This window comes from Salvia miltiorrhiza, unplaced genomic scaffold, assembly GCF_028751815.1.
Source record: "Salvia miltiorrhiza cultivar Shanhuang (shh) unplaced genomic scaffold, IMPLAD_Smil_shh fragScaff_scaffold_143_1, whole genome shotgun sequence".
NCBI classification, from domain to species: Eukaryota; Viridiplantae; Streptophyta; class Magnoliopsida; order Lamiales; family Lamiaceae; genus Salvia; species Salvia miltiorrhiza.
Genome location: NW_026651418.1, coordinates 506630 through 520510, shown reverse-complemented (window position 1 = coordinate 520510; position 13881 = coordinate 506630). Strand labels below are relative to the sequence as shown.

The window sequence follows — 13881 nt, the reverse complement described above, 5'->3', positions numbered from 1 at the left end:
GAAAAAAAAAAAAAAAAAAAAAAACGCGACGAGGATTATTGAGCAATCAATAATTATTATTTCCAAGTTATAACTGACTTAGCAAAGTCATGTTATTTATTAATCGAGAAACAGAAGCAGTTATATTTTATTAGTGCTACTAGAAGTCGAGAAATTATTCCGACTGCAACGCAAATTCAATCTACGGATTTAATCTAGATTCATATTACTGTATTAGCATCACCAAGGCATGAGGATATAATTCATTTATTCATCAATCTCATTCTCATACTTTACAAACTCTTATAACCAATTACAGTTTCACCTATCAATGCTATGAAGTAGATACATGAATATGCTAGACATATATGTAAGCATACAATCATCATTATTTTTTTTCCACTCCCTAATGTCTCCTACACTATACACGCATAATCTCCACTTCTCCACTCCACCAACTATCTCCACCACCTTTTGCTTTCTTCCACTACATTTTTTCTCACCACCCTTTCCACTCCACTAATTCCACTACACCAAACTTTCCACCTACTCCCTTCCCCACCACACACAAGAATGCATCTAACATTCCATTATACAGGCAACAATCTTTTCATCATCTTCATTCTTCACTAAGGAACCGAAGAGCAGCCACGAGTTCTGCCATAAGCACACTGCTCCGGCAGTGTTTTGCAAGGCGATTCCAGCCATCCAAAAGGTTCCCAAAAATTCCCAAATTAATTGTGTATCATATTTCATATGTTTTCTATACTTTGGCAAAATTTCAGAAGGTTTGAAGGTCTTATGATTTATTTATGAATTTGTAAACATCACTGCCCATCTGGAATACATTTTTGGTAAACAATCTTTGGGAGGCCATAAGTAAAGTTTCAATCGGTGAAAACCTTTGAAACTTGAATATGTCACTCTAGACTCCCGTATCTTTCTTTTGACATCGGCCTCACCATTTTTGAATAAGGGAAACAACCGGTATAAATTCTTGAAATCTAGTTCTTATTCCATGTACCATCCAGTAGATTTTACAAACCTACGACTTTGAGGTGGCAAAGCCCGACTTAAATCTTTGATTCTCAAGCCTAGCTTTCTACTGAATATTCAATGACATGTTGGGAACTTACTTGCTTAGTTTTAGAATTTTTGGTGAAGCCTAAAGTTGGTTTTCTGATTTATGTTATGAATCTGCCAAACTTGAACGCTTTTTGTGCACTGAACTTTAGACAGTCATATCTTCTAAACCATGAATGTTCTTAGAGTAAATCCAACTGGAGAGTGTTATGATCTCTCCCTAGTTTCCAGATTGACCCTTGGGGTTCCCAGTGGAGTTTTGTAAAGGGAGATATGAATTTTTAAAGAAAGCCCACTGACTTGGTTGTAATCTGGAAATCTGAAATTTTCAGATTTTTGCTTGTTAAATACCCATCTTTGAGAGGGCATATCTTGCTCGGTTGAATTGTTTTTCATTCGATTCAAATTGGAGAATGATCCTTGAAATGTCTAGTTTCCAGAATGTCTTTTGGAGCATCATTTGGAGATCCGAGGCAGATTTGGTGTCTGTTGCAAAACAACCCCTTAAGAGCTCAAGTTGTTGAATTATTTTCTATGTATCAAAGTTTATTTTAAAGGATGTTTCATGAAAGATTTAGTATATGTGCGTAACAAGTTTGGGACTATTTATTTTAAATGAGGTCCGTTCTTTATTTAAATTATGATGGACTTTTAATGAATATTTTTGGGATTAAACTCTTATTTCTTGATTTATATAAATTATTTTTTTTAAGGACTTATAAATATGAATTTCGTAGGCCTACTGACCTACTGTGATCGACGGTTTGTCGATGTCTAATAGCTTTGAAAATTTTATAGCAAGTCCTGACATGAGTCTTGAGTACCCTGGTAAAATTTCAAGCCATTCCAACTTCGTTTGATACTTCTTTAAAATGCAAAACCTAAACTGCACATAACTACCGAGAATTTCAGAGAACAGATGAAAGAGTCATTTATTTCAGTAGCTTCCTGTGTGATCTAGCTTTCCAAATTTTTATGGTATTAACCTTATTGTGTTAGCTAGATATCCACCAAAGTTGAGCCCAGTTTGACAACGTTTACTATTTGTCAAAAATCCAAGTTTTCGATTGTTCAAAACTGCCGAACATGGTAGATCGTGGTAAAAACGTCATATCTCTCAAACCACTTGGAGTTTTCGACTCTACTTTTTTTTATATGAAACTAGATTCGAAGATCGTTCTTTCGGTATGAGTCTCGAGTCCAGGAGATGTCGGAGTCAGAACAGATTAAATTTTGAAGTTGAGTCAGTGTAAAAACAGAGCATGTTTTGATGATGTTTGATTGTGATTCTTATGTGCCTTATGTGTTTGTGTTGCCTATGTGTTTGAATGAGATTAGACGAGGTATGATTGATTTTTGACTGTCTTTAATGTAACGAATTATGGATGCTAGAACCCTAAAACACTAAAAGATACCCTAGGCACGTAGAATTAGACTTTGTCTTATGACAATTACTTCACGAACTTATCGACTCTTCATCAATGAAGGTCCGGGCGACAGAAAGTGAAGCCGAAGAAGAAACGACTCCACGCCAGCTTTAAGAACAATTGAGGTGGGCAATTTCTTACGCGTAAATAAAATGCTATGCAAGTGTTATGCTTTAAAATGCAAATTGGATCTTCAAGTATGGTATGCTTTATTACGCTTAAATGAGTTAAGCTTTATTATGATGCACATTAAATGATTACGCTTATTTACGCTTGAATGCTTTACGCTGATAAGTTTATGCTTATGTTTGATGCTTGCGTCTGTTGGGGGAGGCCTCCCTCAACAGTACGATGCCGTGTCCGCTGAGGAGGGCCTTCCTCACGGCGTGATGCCCGTGTCCGCTGAGAGAGGCCTCTCTCGCGGCGCGATGCCAGTATGTCAGTATGCCAGTGTTACAGCGTCTATTGGGGGAGGCCTCCCTCAATAGTACGATGCCGTGACCGCTGAGGGAGGCCCCCTCTCACGGTGCGATGCCCGTGTTCGTTGGGGAAGGCCTTCTCCACGACACGATGCTTGTTTATGATTGTTGATGATGAAGAATGCCCTTATGCTATTTATGAATTTGGAAATGTTTAATGAGCAAATGATATGAAAGAAACTTATGCCTCTTATGCGAAGTTGTGTTTTGTTGTTGATATTATGTTATATGCTTGGCACTGCCCACTAAGTACTCTTGTACTTAGCCCTTCGATGTTTATGTTTGTGCAGGTTGAGCTGTGATGGGCGATGAAGTGTTGTTGCTGAGTGGAGTTTTTGTCGAACTTAAAGTAGGCTCAGAAAGGGTACATGTCTTCATACATGTATCTCAGTTATGCATTCCGCTATAAACACTGATTATTTCAGTTACGCCTTCCGTTGCAAACTCTGATAATATTTTAGCCAAGCCCCTAACGATGCCTTTTTCCTTTTAAGGAATATAACGCGTATACAAGTTCTTTGAGTACCCTTTTTATGCGACCTATGCCTTTTTCCCTTTTAAGGAATATTTCACGCGTATTCAAGTCCTTTGAGTATTCTTTTATGCGCCCCTTTCTCAACCCGCTTCTTAATTTCCCTTCCCCAGTCATGGTTTTCCCGGATTAATTATCCTTAATTAAGGCCGGTCGTGACAGTTAAATAGGAGTGTAATTATAAAAAATGAACGTTATAGTCTTCATTTTCAAACTCCGTAACATATAGTCCTCATTTTCAAATTCTGTAACATATAGTCCTCTTTCTGAAAAATATTGAAAGTTACGGTCCTATTTTTACCATTAGGTCGACTTCCACGCGGCATTGTCACATAGGTCAAATAATGACTTGCAAATTGAGTTGTCTTGTAAATTAATACTCCCTCCGTTCCACAAGAGTGTGCATCATTTTTTGTGGCACGAGTTTTAATGAAATGTTAGATAAGTGTATTGGCAGTTAAAAAAGTGATTGACTTTATTAAAAAATAAGAATAAGAAATAAAAAGTTAGTGGTGGAGTAGTGTCCAAAAATGACAATGCACACTCTTATGGGCCGGAGGAAGTAGTCTCCAAAAATTCTAGGCTCACAAAAACAGATTTAGATTTGAATATAAAGGGCATTTGTAGGCTTCTAGTCTCCAAAATTCTAGGCTCAAAATAAAATGCTAGCATATTTTAAGCATGTATCTTGGGAATAAGAAATTCCACAATGCTATGAAAACTTCAACAAATCTTTGGCCATCTTTGGTTCAATTATAAATCAGTTTAGTGGCAAAAAAATTAGACGGAACATACATAAATTATCTATCATCCATTTCCTAATTTGTTGGTTTTAGATGCATTTGTTGAAAAGATATTTCAAATTATCTGTCGAAGTAATTCTTGTGAAGGTTTGCTACTAACTTTCAGGTCCAATACCATCCATCATTGGAAATCTATCAAATCTGGAGTGGCTAAATCTCTTTGACAACGAGTTAAATGGTGAGTTTTCACTCCATCTACAACTTGACATCCCTTGCTATCTGCAACTCAGCAGAAACAATTGCAAAACTTGATCAAATCTTTATCTTATTTTGCTTTCTTTGCTTACTGGCTTGTTCTCATATAACTAATTTATGCTTAGTTAGATAAATACTCTAACAGCAATTGGATTTTCTGTTTCCAGCCATATTGGATCTTCTATTTTCTCAACGTTAACACATGATTTGTTAAATTATGATGTCATCAAGTATACTTGGTGTGCATGTCTTCGTGATACAGGGAAATATAAGATTTGTAACAAAATATCTTGTGTGCATTGCTAATTGATTTATACTTTAAAGGCATTTAGCAAATAATAAAGTTTCAGTGTATGTTTTCAAGTACAAAATAAAATGTGTTTCTTATTATGCTCCATCTTTAAAGTGATTGAAATGAAGGGTTCTTCAATTTTTAGGTCCAATACCATCCACCATTTGGAATTTATCAAATCTGCTGAACCTAGACCTCTCTTCCAACAAATTAAATGGTGAGCTCCCATTCTCCATCTGCAACTTGACATAACTTCTTTACAAACTTGATCGGATCTTTGGCCATTTTTTTTTAAACTAGTCTTTTTAATATTTTACATTTGTTAAGATAAGATATGCGATTTGTCTAATTCCTTTGCCAATGCATGTACAATATGAAATAGAACACAAATGATATTTAAAAAAAGAAAAAATCCCAATTGTATGACTTAGCTAATTTAGTTTTCCCGGCTTGCTAAATGACATTAAATATATGAGACATGCGTGGGGTGAAATAAGAATAGTAGTTGTAATTTAATTTGTGTCAAAAGATCTGAGTGCTTTACATCTCTATCTTTAAATTGATTTTGATTTATATGAAGGGTTCTCCAATTTTCTATCAAATCTGCAACTTGACATCCCTTCAATTTCTTATTCTCTCAAGTAACAGTTTGGAAGGGTCAATTCCGTAATGCTTTCGAAACATGAGCAAATCAATATTTATGAGATGGTGTATTTTTTAGTCTAACAATTTGAGTGTTAATAAATTGCAAGGAAATTTGTCTATACGTGTGTTCATATAAGATATGTGATTTGTCTAATTCCTTTGTCACTCCATGTGCAATATGAAATAGAAAAGGACGACTTATCTAATTTTGAATCTTTGATTTCAAAACTTGCTAGGTTGTTCTCATTTAATTAACTCGTGCTCAATTAACTAAATACTTTAACAATAGTTGAATTTGTTGTTTCCAGCCATATTGTAACTCTATTAATTTTAAGGATCAATGTTAGCAAATGCTATAGTAAATTGAGATGCCATTGAATATATGAGACATGCATGGGTGATATAAGAATAGAAGAGGTAATTTAATTTCTATCAAAATACTTCTCGTGCATAAAATGTATTTCTTCATTGCCATGTTTTTTTTTTATGTGTCCAGATTGTCTCTAAAGCAATATCTATGTTGACTTCTCAAACTTCCAGGTCCAATACCATCCACCATTGGGAATCTAAGAAATTTGTATTTTTTAGTGCTCTCTTCCAACAAATTAAATGGTGAGCTTCCATTCTCCATGTGATTTGTCTAATTCCTTTATCCCTCCATGTGCAATATGAAATAGAAAAGGATGACTTATCTAATTTTCAATCTTTGATTTCAAAACTTGCTAGGTTGTTCTCATTTAATTAGCTCGTGCTTAATTAACTAAATACTTTAACAATAGTTGGATTTGTTGTTTCCAACCATATTGTAACTCTATTAATTTTAAGGATCAATGTTAACAAATGCTATATTAAATTAAGATGTCATTGAATATATGAGACATGCATGGGTGATATAAAAATAGAAGAGATAATTTAATTTCTATCAAAATACTTCACGTGCATAAAATGTATTTCTTCATTGCCATGTTTTTTTTTTTATGTATCCAGATTGTCTCTAAAGCAATATATATGCTGACTTCTCAAACTTCCAGGTCCAATACCATTCACCATTGGGAATCTATCCAAGTTACGGTTGCTAGAGCTCTCTTCCAACAAATTAAATGGTGAGCTTCCATTCTCCATCTGCAACTTGACATCCCTTGGGATTCTTCTTCTCTCAAATAACAGTTTGGAAGGGACAGTTCCACAATGCTTTCGAAACTTGAGCAAATCGTTGTCCATATTTCATTTAAATGCAAATAACTTTAGTGGCCTCATTCCATCAATATTTATCAATGGGTGTAGTCTTCAGTCCATCAATTTGAGTGGTAATAAATTGCAAGGAAGATTACCGAAATCCTTAATCAATTGCAAAAGTCTGAAGGGTCTAGACGTTGGAAATAATAGAATACAAGATGAATTTCCGTTTTGGATGGAAGCTCTTCCTAAGCTTCGATTACTCATATTGAAGTCCAACAAGTTTGATGGTAACATGTCGTTGGCTTCACGAAGCAACCTTCCATTTCAAAAGTTGCAAGTTTTAGATATATCTGACAATGAATTTGTGGGGTCTCTCCCTCAAACATATTTCAAGAACTTTAGAGCAATGATGGATGTGAAGGAAAATAAGACAGATCTAATTACAAGTATTGATTATTTTCTAAGGTATGTGGAGATGAGAATCACCTTGAAAGGCTTGGATCAGTTATTGAAGAGATTGTTGGAAGACTTTACAATCATTGACTTATCCTCCAATAAATTCTCTGGGACTATTCCACGTTTCATAGGTAATCTTAATTCTTTGAGATACTTGAATTTGTCGCACAATAATCTCATGGGACACATACCTGCATCTCTTGGAAATATAAGTGTGCTTGAATCATTGGACTTGTCATCGAACAAATTGGATGGAAGAATTCCAAGTGAATTGACGAGGTTGACATTTCTTGCGAAATTAAACCTTTCAATGAATGATCTTGTGGGGCAAATACCACAATCTACTCAGTTTTCCACATTTGAGAATGATTCATATGTGGGAAACTTGAGATTGTGTGGAGTTCCGTTGACGAGAAAATGCAACGAGGAGAATGGGCAGCAGATGCGGCCAAAAGAAGAAGATGATGAAGATGATGAGTATGGATTTATAGATGGATTTGGATGGTGAAGTGTGGTGATGGGATATGGAAGTGGAATCATAGTTGGAATTGGAATTGGTTGTTGGATTATTCGATTTGGAAGGCCAAGATGGTTGGTGGAATTCTTTTTTGGTGTTGGATATACATACAACAAGAACAAGAAGAAGAAGAAGACAAGGAAGAGAGCTACTCCAACACAGAGGAGAAGTTGATTCAAGACAAATATAAATTATGAGCTTTTCTTTCTTGCTTTTTTGTTCTTTTCCGGACTTTAGATTGTTGTTTTCTTATTGCTACTTGTGAGTTTGTGTTTTGGAGTTTATATAATGTTTTTTATGTTCAAAGTTTGCTAAGTTTTAATTTTATCTCATTTAAAATAGTTTTGTGATAAGCATTTTTTTTCATCTGAACTTTTTGTCGAACACTTGGCGGACTGATTTTCGCTATTCTTCTCCACCGTCTTTACTTCACCGGAAAATGGAGATTTTACTTCGTCTACGGTGTCATTTTTCTCGAAATCCGGAGTGTGCGAAATACTTGAGAGATCTCCGACAATAGTTTACATGATTATTAATTTTGAGTAGTGACAACTTGGATGCATTTTAGATCTTGGCATTCAAATAAATGAGATTGGATATATCATATAATCCACCCAACTTTGGATTGATAAACGATTGTAAGCTGAATTATCAATCACTTATCAATCACGTGTCCAATCATGCAAACCAAATATTTGATTAAGGTGAATTATTTTGATCTTAATTTGTATCATACTTTTTCTTGAACTTTCGGTCCATTCTGATTTTTCCCATGAATTTTGAAAATTCTCAAAAAATACACAAACTTTGACTCATTTTATTTTTTCCACGAACTTTGAGAATTATCAAAAATTACACAAACTTTGGCTTCATTTTATTTTTTTCCACGAAATATATTGTTATAAAAATGATTCAAATAATTATTTAAATTTTTATTTTTTTCAAAACGACGTCGTTTTGATTACGAGTTCAACTTAAAAAATATCATGTCACTCATGAATAATTATCGTCTATCATTAATTAAATCAATTAAGCTAGCTAGTTAAATATAAAAGAATTATTTGGATCATTTTTTAATAACAATATATTTCATGGGGAAAAAATGAGCCAAAGTTCATGTACTTTTTTTGACAATTCACAAAGTTCATAAAAAAAATGAGTGGAAAATCCAAAATAAGCTCAAAGTTCGTGTATTTAGCTTAGGCGTTAATAACTCTTTTATCTTTTTGTATTTATTGCTACTTATGTGGTCGTTCTTGATTATTGACAAATGATATATAATTACAATAAATCTATGCAACCACATTGTGGCCACCCACATTCTAGTTTAATAGAGAAAATTTGAATTTATTTAATTTATTTTTAAAAATAAAAATAGGATTTATTTATTTTATTGTATTCTCTATATTGTAGTTATTTTTTGTAATTTTTTTTGCATCTTTTATTTTTTATTTATTTTTTAATAAAAATAAAAAAGTTACAAAAAATTATTAAAAAATAACTAAAATGTAGATAATACAATAAAAGAACTAAATCCTATTTTTATTTTAAAAAATAAATTAAATGATATATAATTATATATGTTTTAATTATTAAATTTGAAGTTAATTAATATGTTCAATAATATAACAATTTTTTCAGTATGTGAAACTCTGTAGAAATGACTTTTTTAATACTTCATAAATTAAGACGATGTCGTTTTGATCCAAGATAAGTTGGAAGAGTTTTACAGTTAATATTTAATATTGTTTCTCCCAATTCTCTCCTTGGCCGCGTTTCTCCGCCGCCGTCTGGAGCATCGGTAAGCAAGCCGCCGCCGCCGCCGCCGCAGTGCGCATCATCCGTTCCGGCTAAATTGTTCCGCCATCACTTCTGCTCTTCCATTCGAGGTACTTCTCCTTCTTCATCTAAATTAGGTCGATTTATATGCGACCACTTTCTGAAACAAATTATGTTGTTAATTTGCTGTGATTCATGGATGTAATTTGTCCCGTAAGACTTCTTCGGAAGAATTCGGTAGAATTTTCTGTAGTGAAGGCTGAATTTTTACTGAATTGATTTGGTTGTATGTGTTTATTGAATGTTCTGAAGGTTGGGTAAAATTATAATGTTAAATTTGATTTAAACTGATGTAGAAAGGAGGGATTTTGGAAAGGTGAATTAGGAGAGTGAGTTGTGAAGATGGAAAACAGAGGTGATCCTGAGCATCAGAAACAGAATAATGCATCATTTGTTGTGAAAATACCTTCATATGAAGAGGTGGTTGAGAGCTCCCAACCTAAGTCGCAATCTTTATTCAAGCCTTCCTCCTCCTTTTCGCAAGCTTTCAATTTTATCAAAAACACTGAATTTTACACCACCCCGCCATCTGTACCGGTGGCTCAGTCCTCCAAAGATGCCTCTTCATCCTCTCAAGGATCTTATCCAAGGTCTCTATCTCCCTCTCTCTATATATAATTATGAGAATGCTTTTTTTGCTTTAGAGTGGTTAATGTAGGATGTTGGTTGTGTTGAAGGCAAACCATTCAATCTGAAGCTCCTTCCACTTCAGTTTCATCAGCTGGTGCAAATCGGAATGCCATCATCGTTAGCCATAGACAGGTGAGTTTTTTTTAATAATGCTTTGATACATAGGTGAAATAGCATGTGAAACTCATCGTTATGTTTAATTTGTTATTTGTTATGTGGGCTCAACATGACTAAACGTAACCTGGGGAGCCAGTTAAAAAGTGTAGATTAGCCACCAAAATTTTGATATAATGCATTTTTTAACCTCTATCGGCATAAAACTTGGTGACTTGTATTTGTTATTTTGTTCAAATTACATGTAGTTTGGCCTGTTATAAGCTGGCGATGCCTTCCAAATTCTGAGACTGTAAACTGTTGTGGCATTTTCATGCTCCATTGGGAATAGATAACTATGTTTTCCAGGTCCTGTAGGTTGATACTTGATAATATGATTTCTAAATTATCCCATGTTTGTCTTGTAATGCAGAAGGGCAACCCTTTGCTAAAGCATATAAGGAATGTTCGATGGGTTTTCGCTGATGTTGTTTGCGACTACTTGTTGGGCCAAAATGCTTGTGCGCTTTATTTGAGGTTTGAAGTCAAGTACAATTTCATTGATGTTTATGTGTTGGGAATCAAGTACATTTCCTATGGCATGGTTTGACAGCACTTTCCGATGTAGCCACTATTATGATCATAGAAACATGTGTTTTGCAGGCTCTTGAGATAACAATATCTTGACACCATCATATTGAAATACACCTATTTGATCTAACTGAAATCTTGAGAAAGGACCTTTAACAACGCCTCTGTGCAACAATGAGGACCGTAAACCTAACTTGGCCACTTCCTTTTGCCTTGGGTTTATTTTTTATTTGGTTAACTAGTACTTTTTGGCTTCCAAAGACCAAAATTTTAACGAAAGTAAATTTATAATTTGATACCCAGAAAGCAAGATATAATATCATTAACAAACTGAGAAAAAAAATGGCATTTTGTTATACTATGGTTATATATATGAAGGGTTTGATGGGGATGCTAAAAGCATCTTGATTATGCCCCTTTCTCTAACTGTTCTGAATATTAAGCACTTCCTAATTTTGCTTGTGGGAAATTGAACAAAATTCTATGAGAGAGAGAGAGAGTATGTTTTATTGCTCAGAAAATGTTGTTGAGAAGTTACAAGGAAGCAATGTGTTTCATAGAAATGAAAATACCTGGAAGGCAAAACGTGACATGCTGTCAGGCATATTTGTATTACTTTGTTCTGCTAATGTGACACATATTCCAGCTTTCAACCTAGATTATTAATGTTTCATTATTCTAGGACTTAAAGCCAAGTCTGGTGATTTATGCTGCTCTAGATGATGAGAATGTCTTCCCTCGTCCATTTTTATTTTGCTGTTATGTGCATTTGACCAATGTTCAGAAAATTAAGAGGTTATATCCCTTATCAATGGATTTTGATACTTTTAGTCCTCATTGCATATTGTTAGAATCAAGCCTACATGTTAGCATATCTTTCCATTGTTCATTCAGTTAGTATAGTGATCCTCTTATATAATCAGGATTTGTTCTCTTGTCTTGTTCAGTCTTCGCTATCATCTTCTACATCCAGATTATCTGTATTTTCGGATAAGGGAACTGCAAAAGAATTTCAAGCTTCGCGTCGTATTATGCCATGTTGATGTGGTAAGCCTCTGATATTATCTTATACAAATTTTGAACTAAATTTTCATATGGGGTCTCTGATTTTCTCCCCTGTTGGTACCAGGAAGATGTTGTTAAGCCTCTACTTGAAGTCACAAAAACGGCACTACTCCATGACTGCACTCTTTTATGTGCTTGGAGGTATCTTTTCTGTGTCTGGTGCCTATGTTACAATGAAAATTATTACTTCATCAACGTTTATTTATCGGAGTTGAAAAAGAATTGTCATTGAATAAATTGGTTATTGAAACTCGAAAACTGCTAATGCCTGCCCCCTTCTTTTAACCCTTTCTTGTGTAATTTTTTGTTTACGTTACCCGACTGGTTTTTTGCCTTTTCTTTATTTAGCTTGGAAGAGTGTGGTCGGTACCTGGAGACCATTAAAGTTTATGAAAATAAACCTGCCGATCTTATTCAGGGACAGATGGATATGGACTACATTTCACGGGTATGGCTCATTTCAATGATAGTTTATTAGCTTTCGTAGTTAGGAAGCTTATGACATTCGACAAACTATTTCCTGCTGATTAACATAATATAACCGATACTAATGTCGTGTTCTGTTATAGTTAAACCATGCACTCACATCAATCCGGCATGTTAACAAGACAGATGTTGTTACTCTTGGGTCTACATTCGGGGTAAGGCTCTGGTTTTTTAGTTATGCACTTGATTCTATTGGTTACTGATTTTGTTCTTGTGCACTGACTTCGAATTTTACCAAATTTAGTCTCTTTCCAATATCATGGATGCATCAATGGAAGATCTTGCCCGTTGCCCGGGCATAGGAGAAAGAAAGGTAGGTAATGCGTTTGTTGCGGTTCCTGCACAATGCTGGGTCCAAATCTGATACACAATCATAGTATTGCAGTTTCAGTTATCTAGAGCATGTCTTTAGATAGTCATCATTTTTTCTACGACAGGTCAGACGCTTGTACGATACTTTCCATGAGCCGTTCAAGCGCGCAGTTCCTAACCCTGCTGCGCCCGTTGCTGAAAATGCTATTGCGTCTGTAAGTGAAAGAAACGAGGAAGTTAAGGAGAATCAAGAGACGAGCAGAGAGCATAAGAAAGAAGAAGAGATCAGCGTAAGATCTGCCCTGAAGGCAGCGTTTGCCAAGTACTCCGGCACCAGGGGAAGCAAGAGGAAGGCCGCGGTGCAGGCGGAAACGGAGGAGGATGCAGCCGACACCCGACGAGCCAACGATGGTGAAGAAGGTACGAGATGAGTCTTTTCACTCAGTTATGAGATGGAATTACTATAGAAGCTTTTTTCAAGTTATCACAAATCACACCTGAAAAGAGGCCGTTTAGGTTGTTTGTAATCTTTGCAAGAAAGGCTAATGTATTCCAAAAAAAGGTATAAATAATTATTCCTTACAACATTGAAATGCATTGCAGTTAGGACTGTAAACGAGTCGAGCTCCTAGATCTCGAGATGTTGATGATACTCAGCTCAGTAGCTGCTGAGCTCATTAAGTGAGTTAACTTGAAAATACGTGATTATTAATTTTGGGACAATTTGATCTTTTTATATTATAATTAGTAATGAGAATATATAATAATTCATCATTGAATTTTCTCATTCTTTGAATATTTCATGTTGGTGATATTGTACGTTATACTCCCTCTGTTCACCAATTCGTGTCCTAATTTGCCATTTTTGTCTGTCCACCAATTCGTGTTTTTATTTTTAGTAACTATTTCTTTAATTACTACCCTTATATTTCACACTTATTTACACATATGCCATTGTGATACCCATCACTTTTAATCTTAAAAAATGTCATTAGTAAACTATACGTACTAATTGCGGGTTCCTTTCTTCATTCAACAAATTATAATACACTTTTTTTTAAAACCCGTGTGAGTATGACCGTGTCCCTTTTAGTCTTTCTCTTAGGACACGAATTGGTGGACGGAGGGAGTAAGAATTTAGTATCAAAATGTGAAAAATGAAAAGAAAAAAATGTATCCAAATATCTGACAGAATAAATGTATATACTGCCATTAAATGTGTGATCAGGAAGGGCAATTCTGACTGAATGGAAAATTCAGAACCAGGCCTTTAAGAGA

At 34.8% G+C, this 13881-nt stretch overlaps 2 protein-coding genes and 2 long non-coding RNA genes across 4 annotated transcripts; 3 read left to right on the top strand and 1 right to left on the bottom strand.

Moving 5' to 3' along the window:
• Window positions 1–3493, top strand: LOC131002529 (uncharacterized). Its single transcript, XR_009094327.1, has 3 exons — window positions 1–694; window positions 2550–2614; window positions 3259–3493. It is a non-coding gene; the product is annotated as an uncharacterized LOC131002529 (long non-coding RNA).
• A 3353-nt stretch (window positions 3494–6846) lies between these two features.
• On the top strand, window positions 6847–7578 carry LOC131002564 (receptor-like protein 9DC3). Its single transcript, XM_057929033.1, has one exon. It carries the CDS (start codon window positions 6847–6849, stop codon window positions 7576–7578), a length of 732 nt encoding a protein of 243 aa, XP_057785016.1.
• Window positions 7579–9248: 1670 nt separating this feature from the next.
• LOC131002536 (uncharacterized) lies at window positions 9249–9972 on the bottom strand. The gene is made up of 2 exons (XR_009094334.1): window positions 9833–9972; window positions 9249–9526 (listed from the first exon to the last, which is right to left on the bottom strand). It is a non-coding gene; the product is annotated as an uncharacterized LOC131002536 (long non-coding RNA).
• On the top strand, window positions 9339–13390 carry LOC131002520 (DNA excision repair protein ERCC-1-like). Its single transcript, XM_057929002.1, has 10 exons — window positions 9339–9476; window positions 9723–10016; window positions 10104–10188; window positions 10583–10686; window positions 11688–11787; window positions 11870–11946; window positions 12154–12253; window positions 12375–12446; window positions 12536–12604; window positions 12729–13390. Exons 2-10 carry the CDS (start codon window positions 9769–9771, stop codon window positions 13032–13034), a joined length of 1161 nt encoding a protein of 386 aa, XP_057784985.1. The 5' UTR covers window positions 9339–9476; window positions 9723–9768; the 3' UTR covers window positions 13035–13390.
• The last annotated feature ends 491 nt before the right edge of the window (window positions 13391–13881 follow it).

Bases quoted from the DNA above. Each gene is read 5' to 3' on its own strand.
- LOC131002564 (XM_057929033.1), top strand. From the start codon at position 6,847: ATGGAAGCTCTTCCTAAGCTTCGATTACTCATATTGAAGTCCAACAAG.
- LOC131002520 (XM_057929002.1), top strand. From the start codon at position 9,769: ATGGAAAACAGAGGTGATCCTGAGCATCAGAAACAGAATAATGCATCA. The intron at 10,189-10,582 runs GTGAGTTTTTTT...CTTGTAATGCAG, and splicing joins TCATCGTTAGCCATAGACAG to AAGGGCAACCCTTTGCTAAA. The intron at 10,687-11,687 runs GTTTGAAGTCAA...TGTCTTGTTCAG, and splicing joins GCTTGTGCGCTTTATTTGAG to TCTTCGCTATCATCTTCTAC.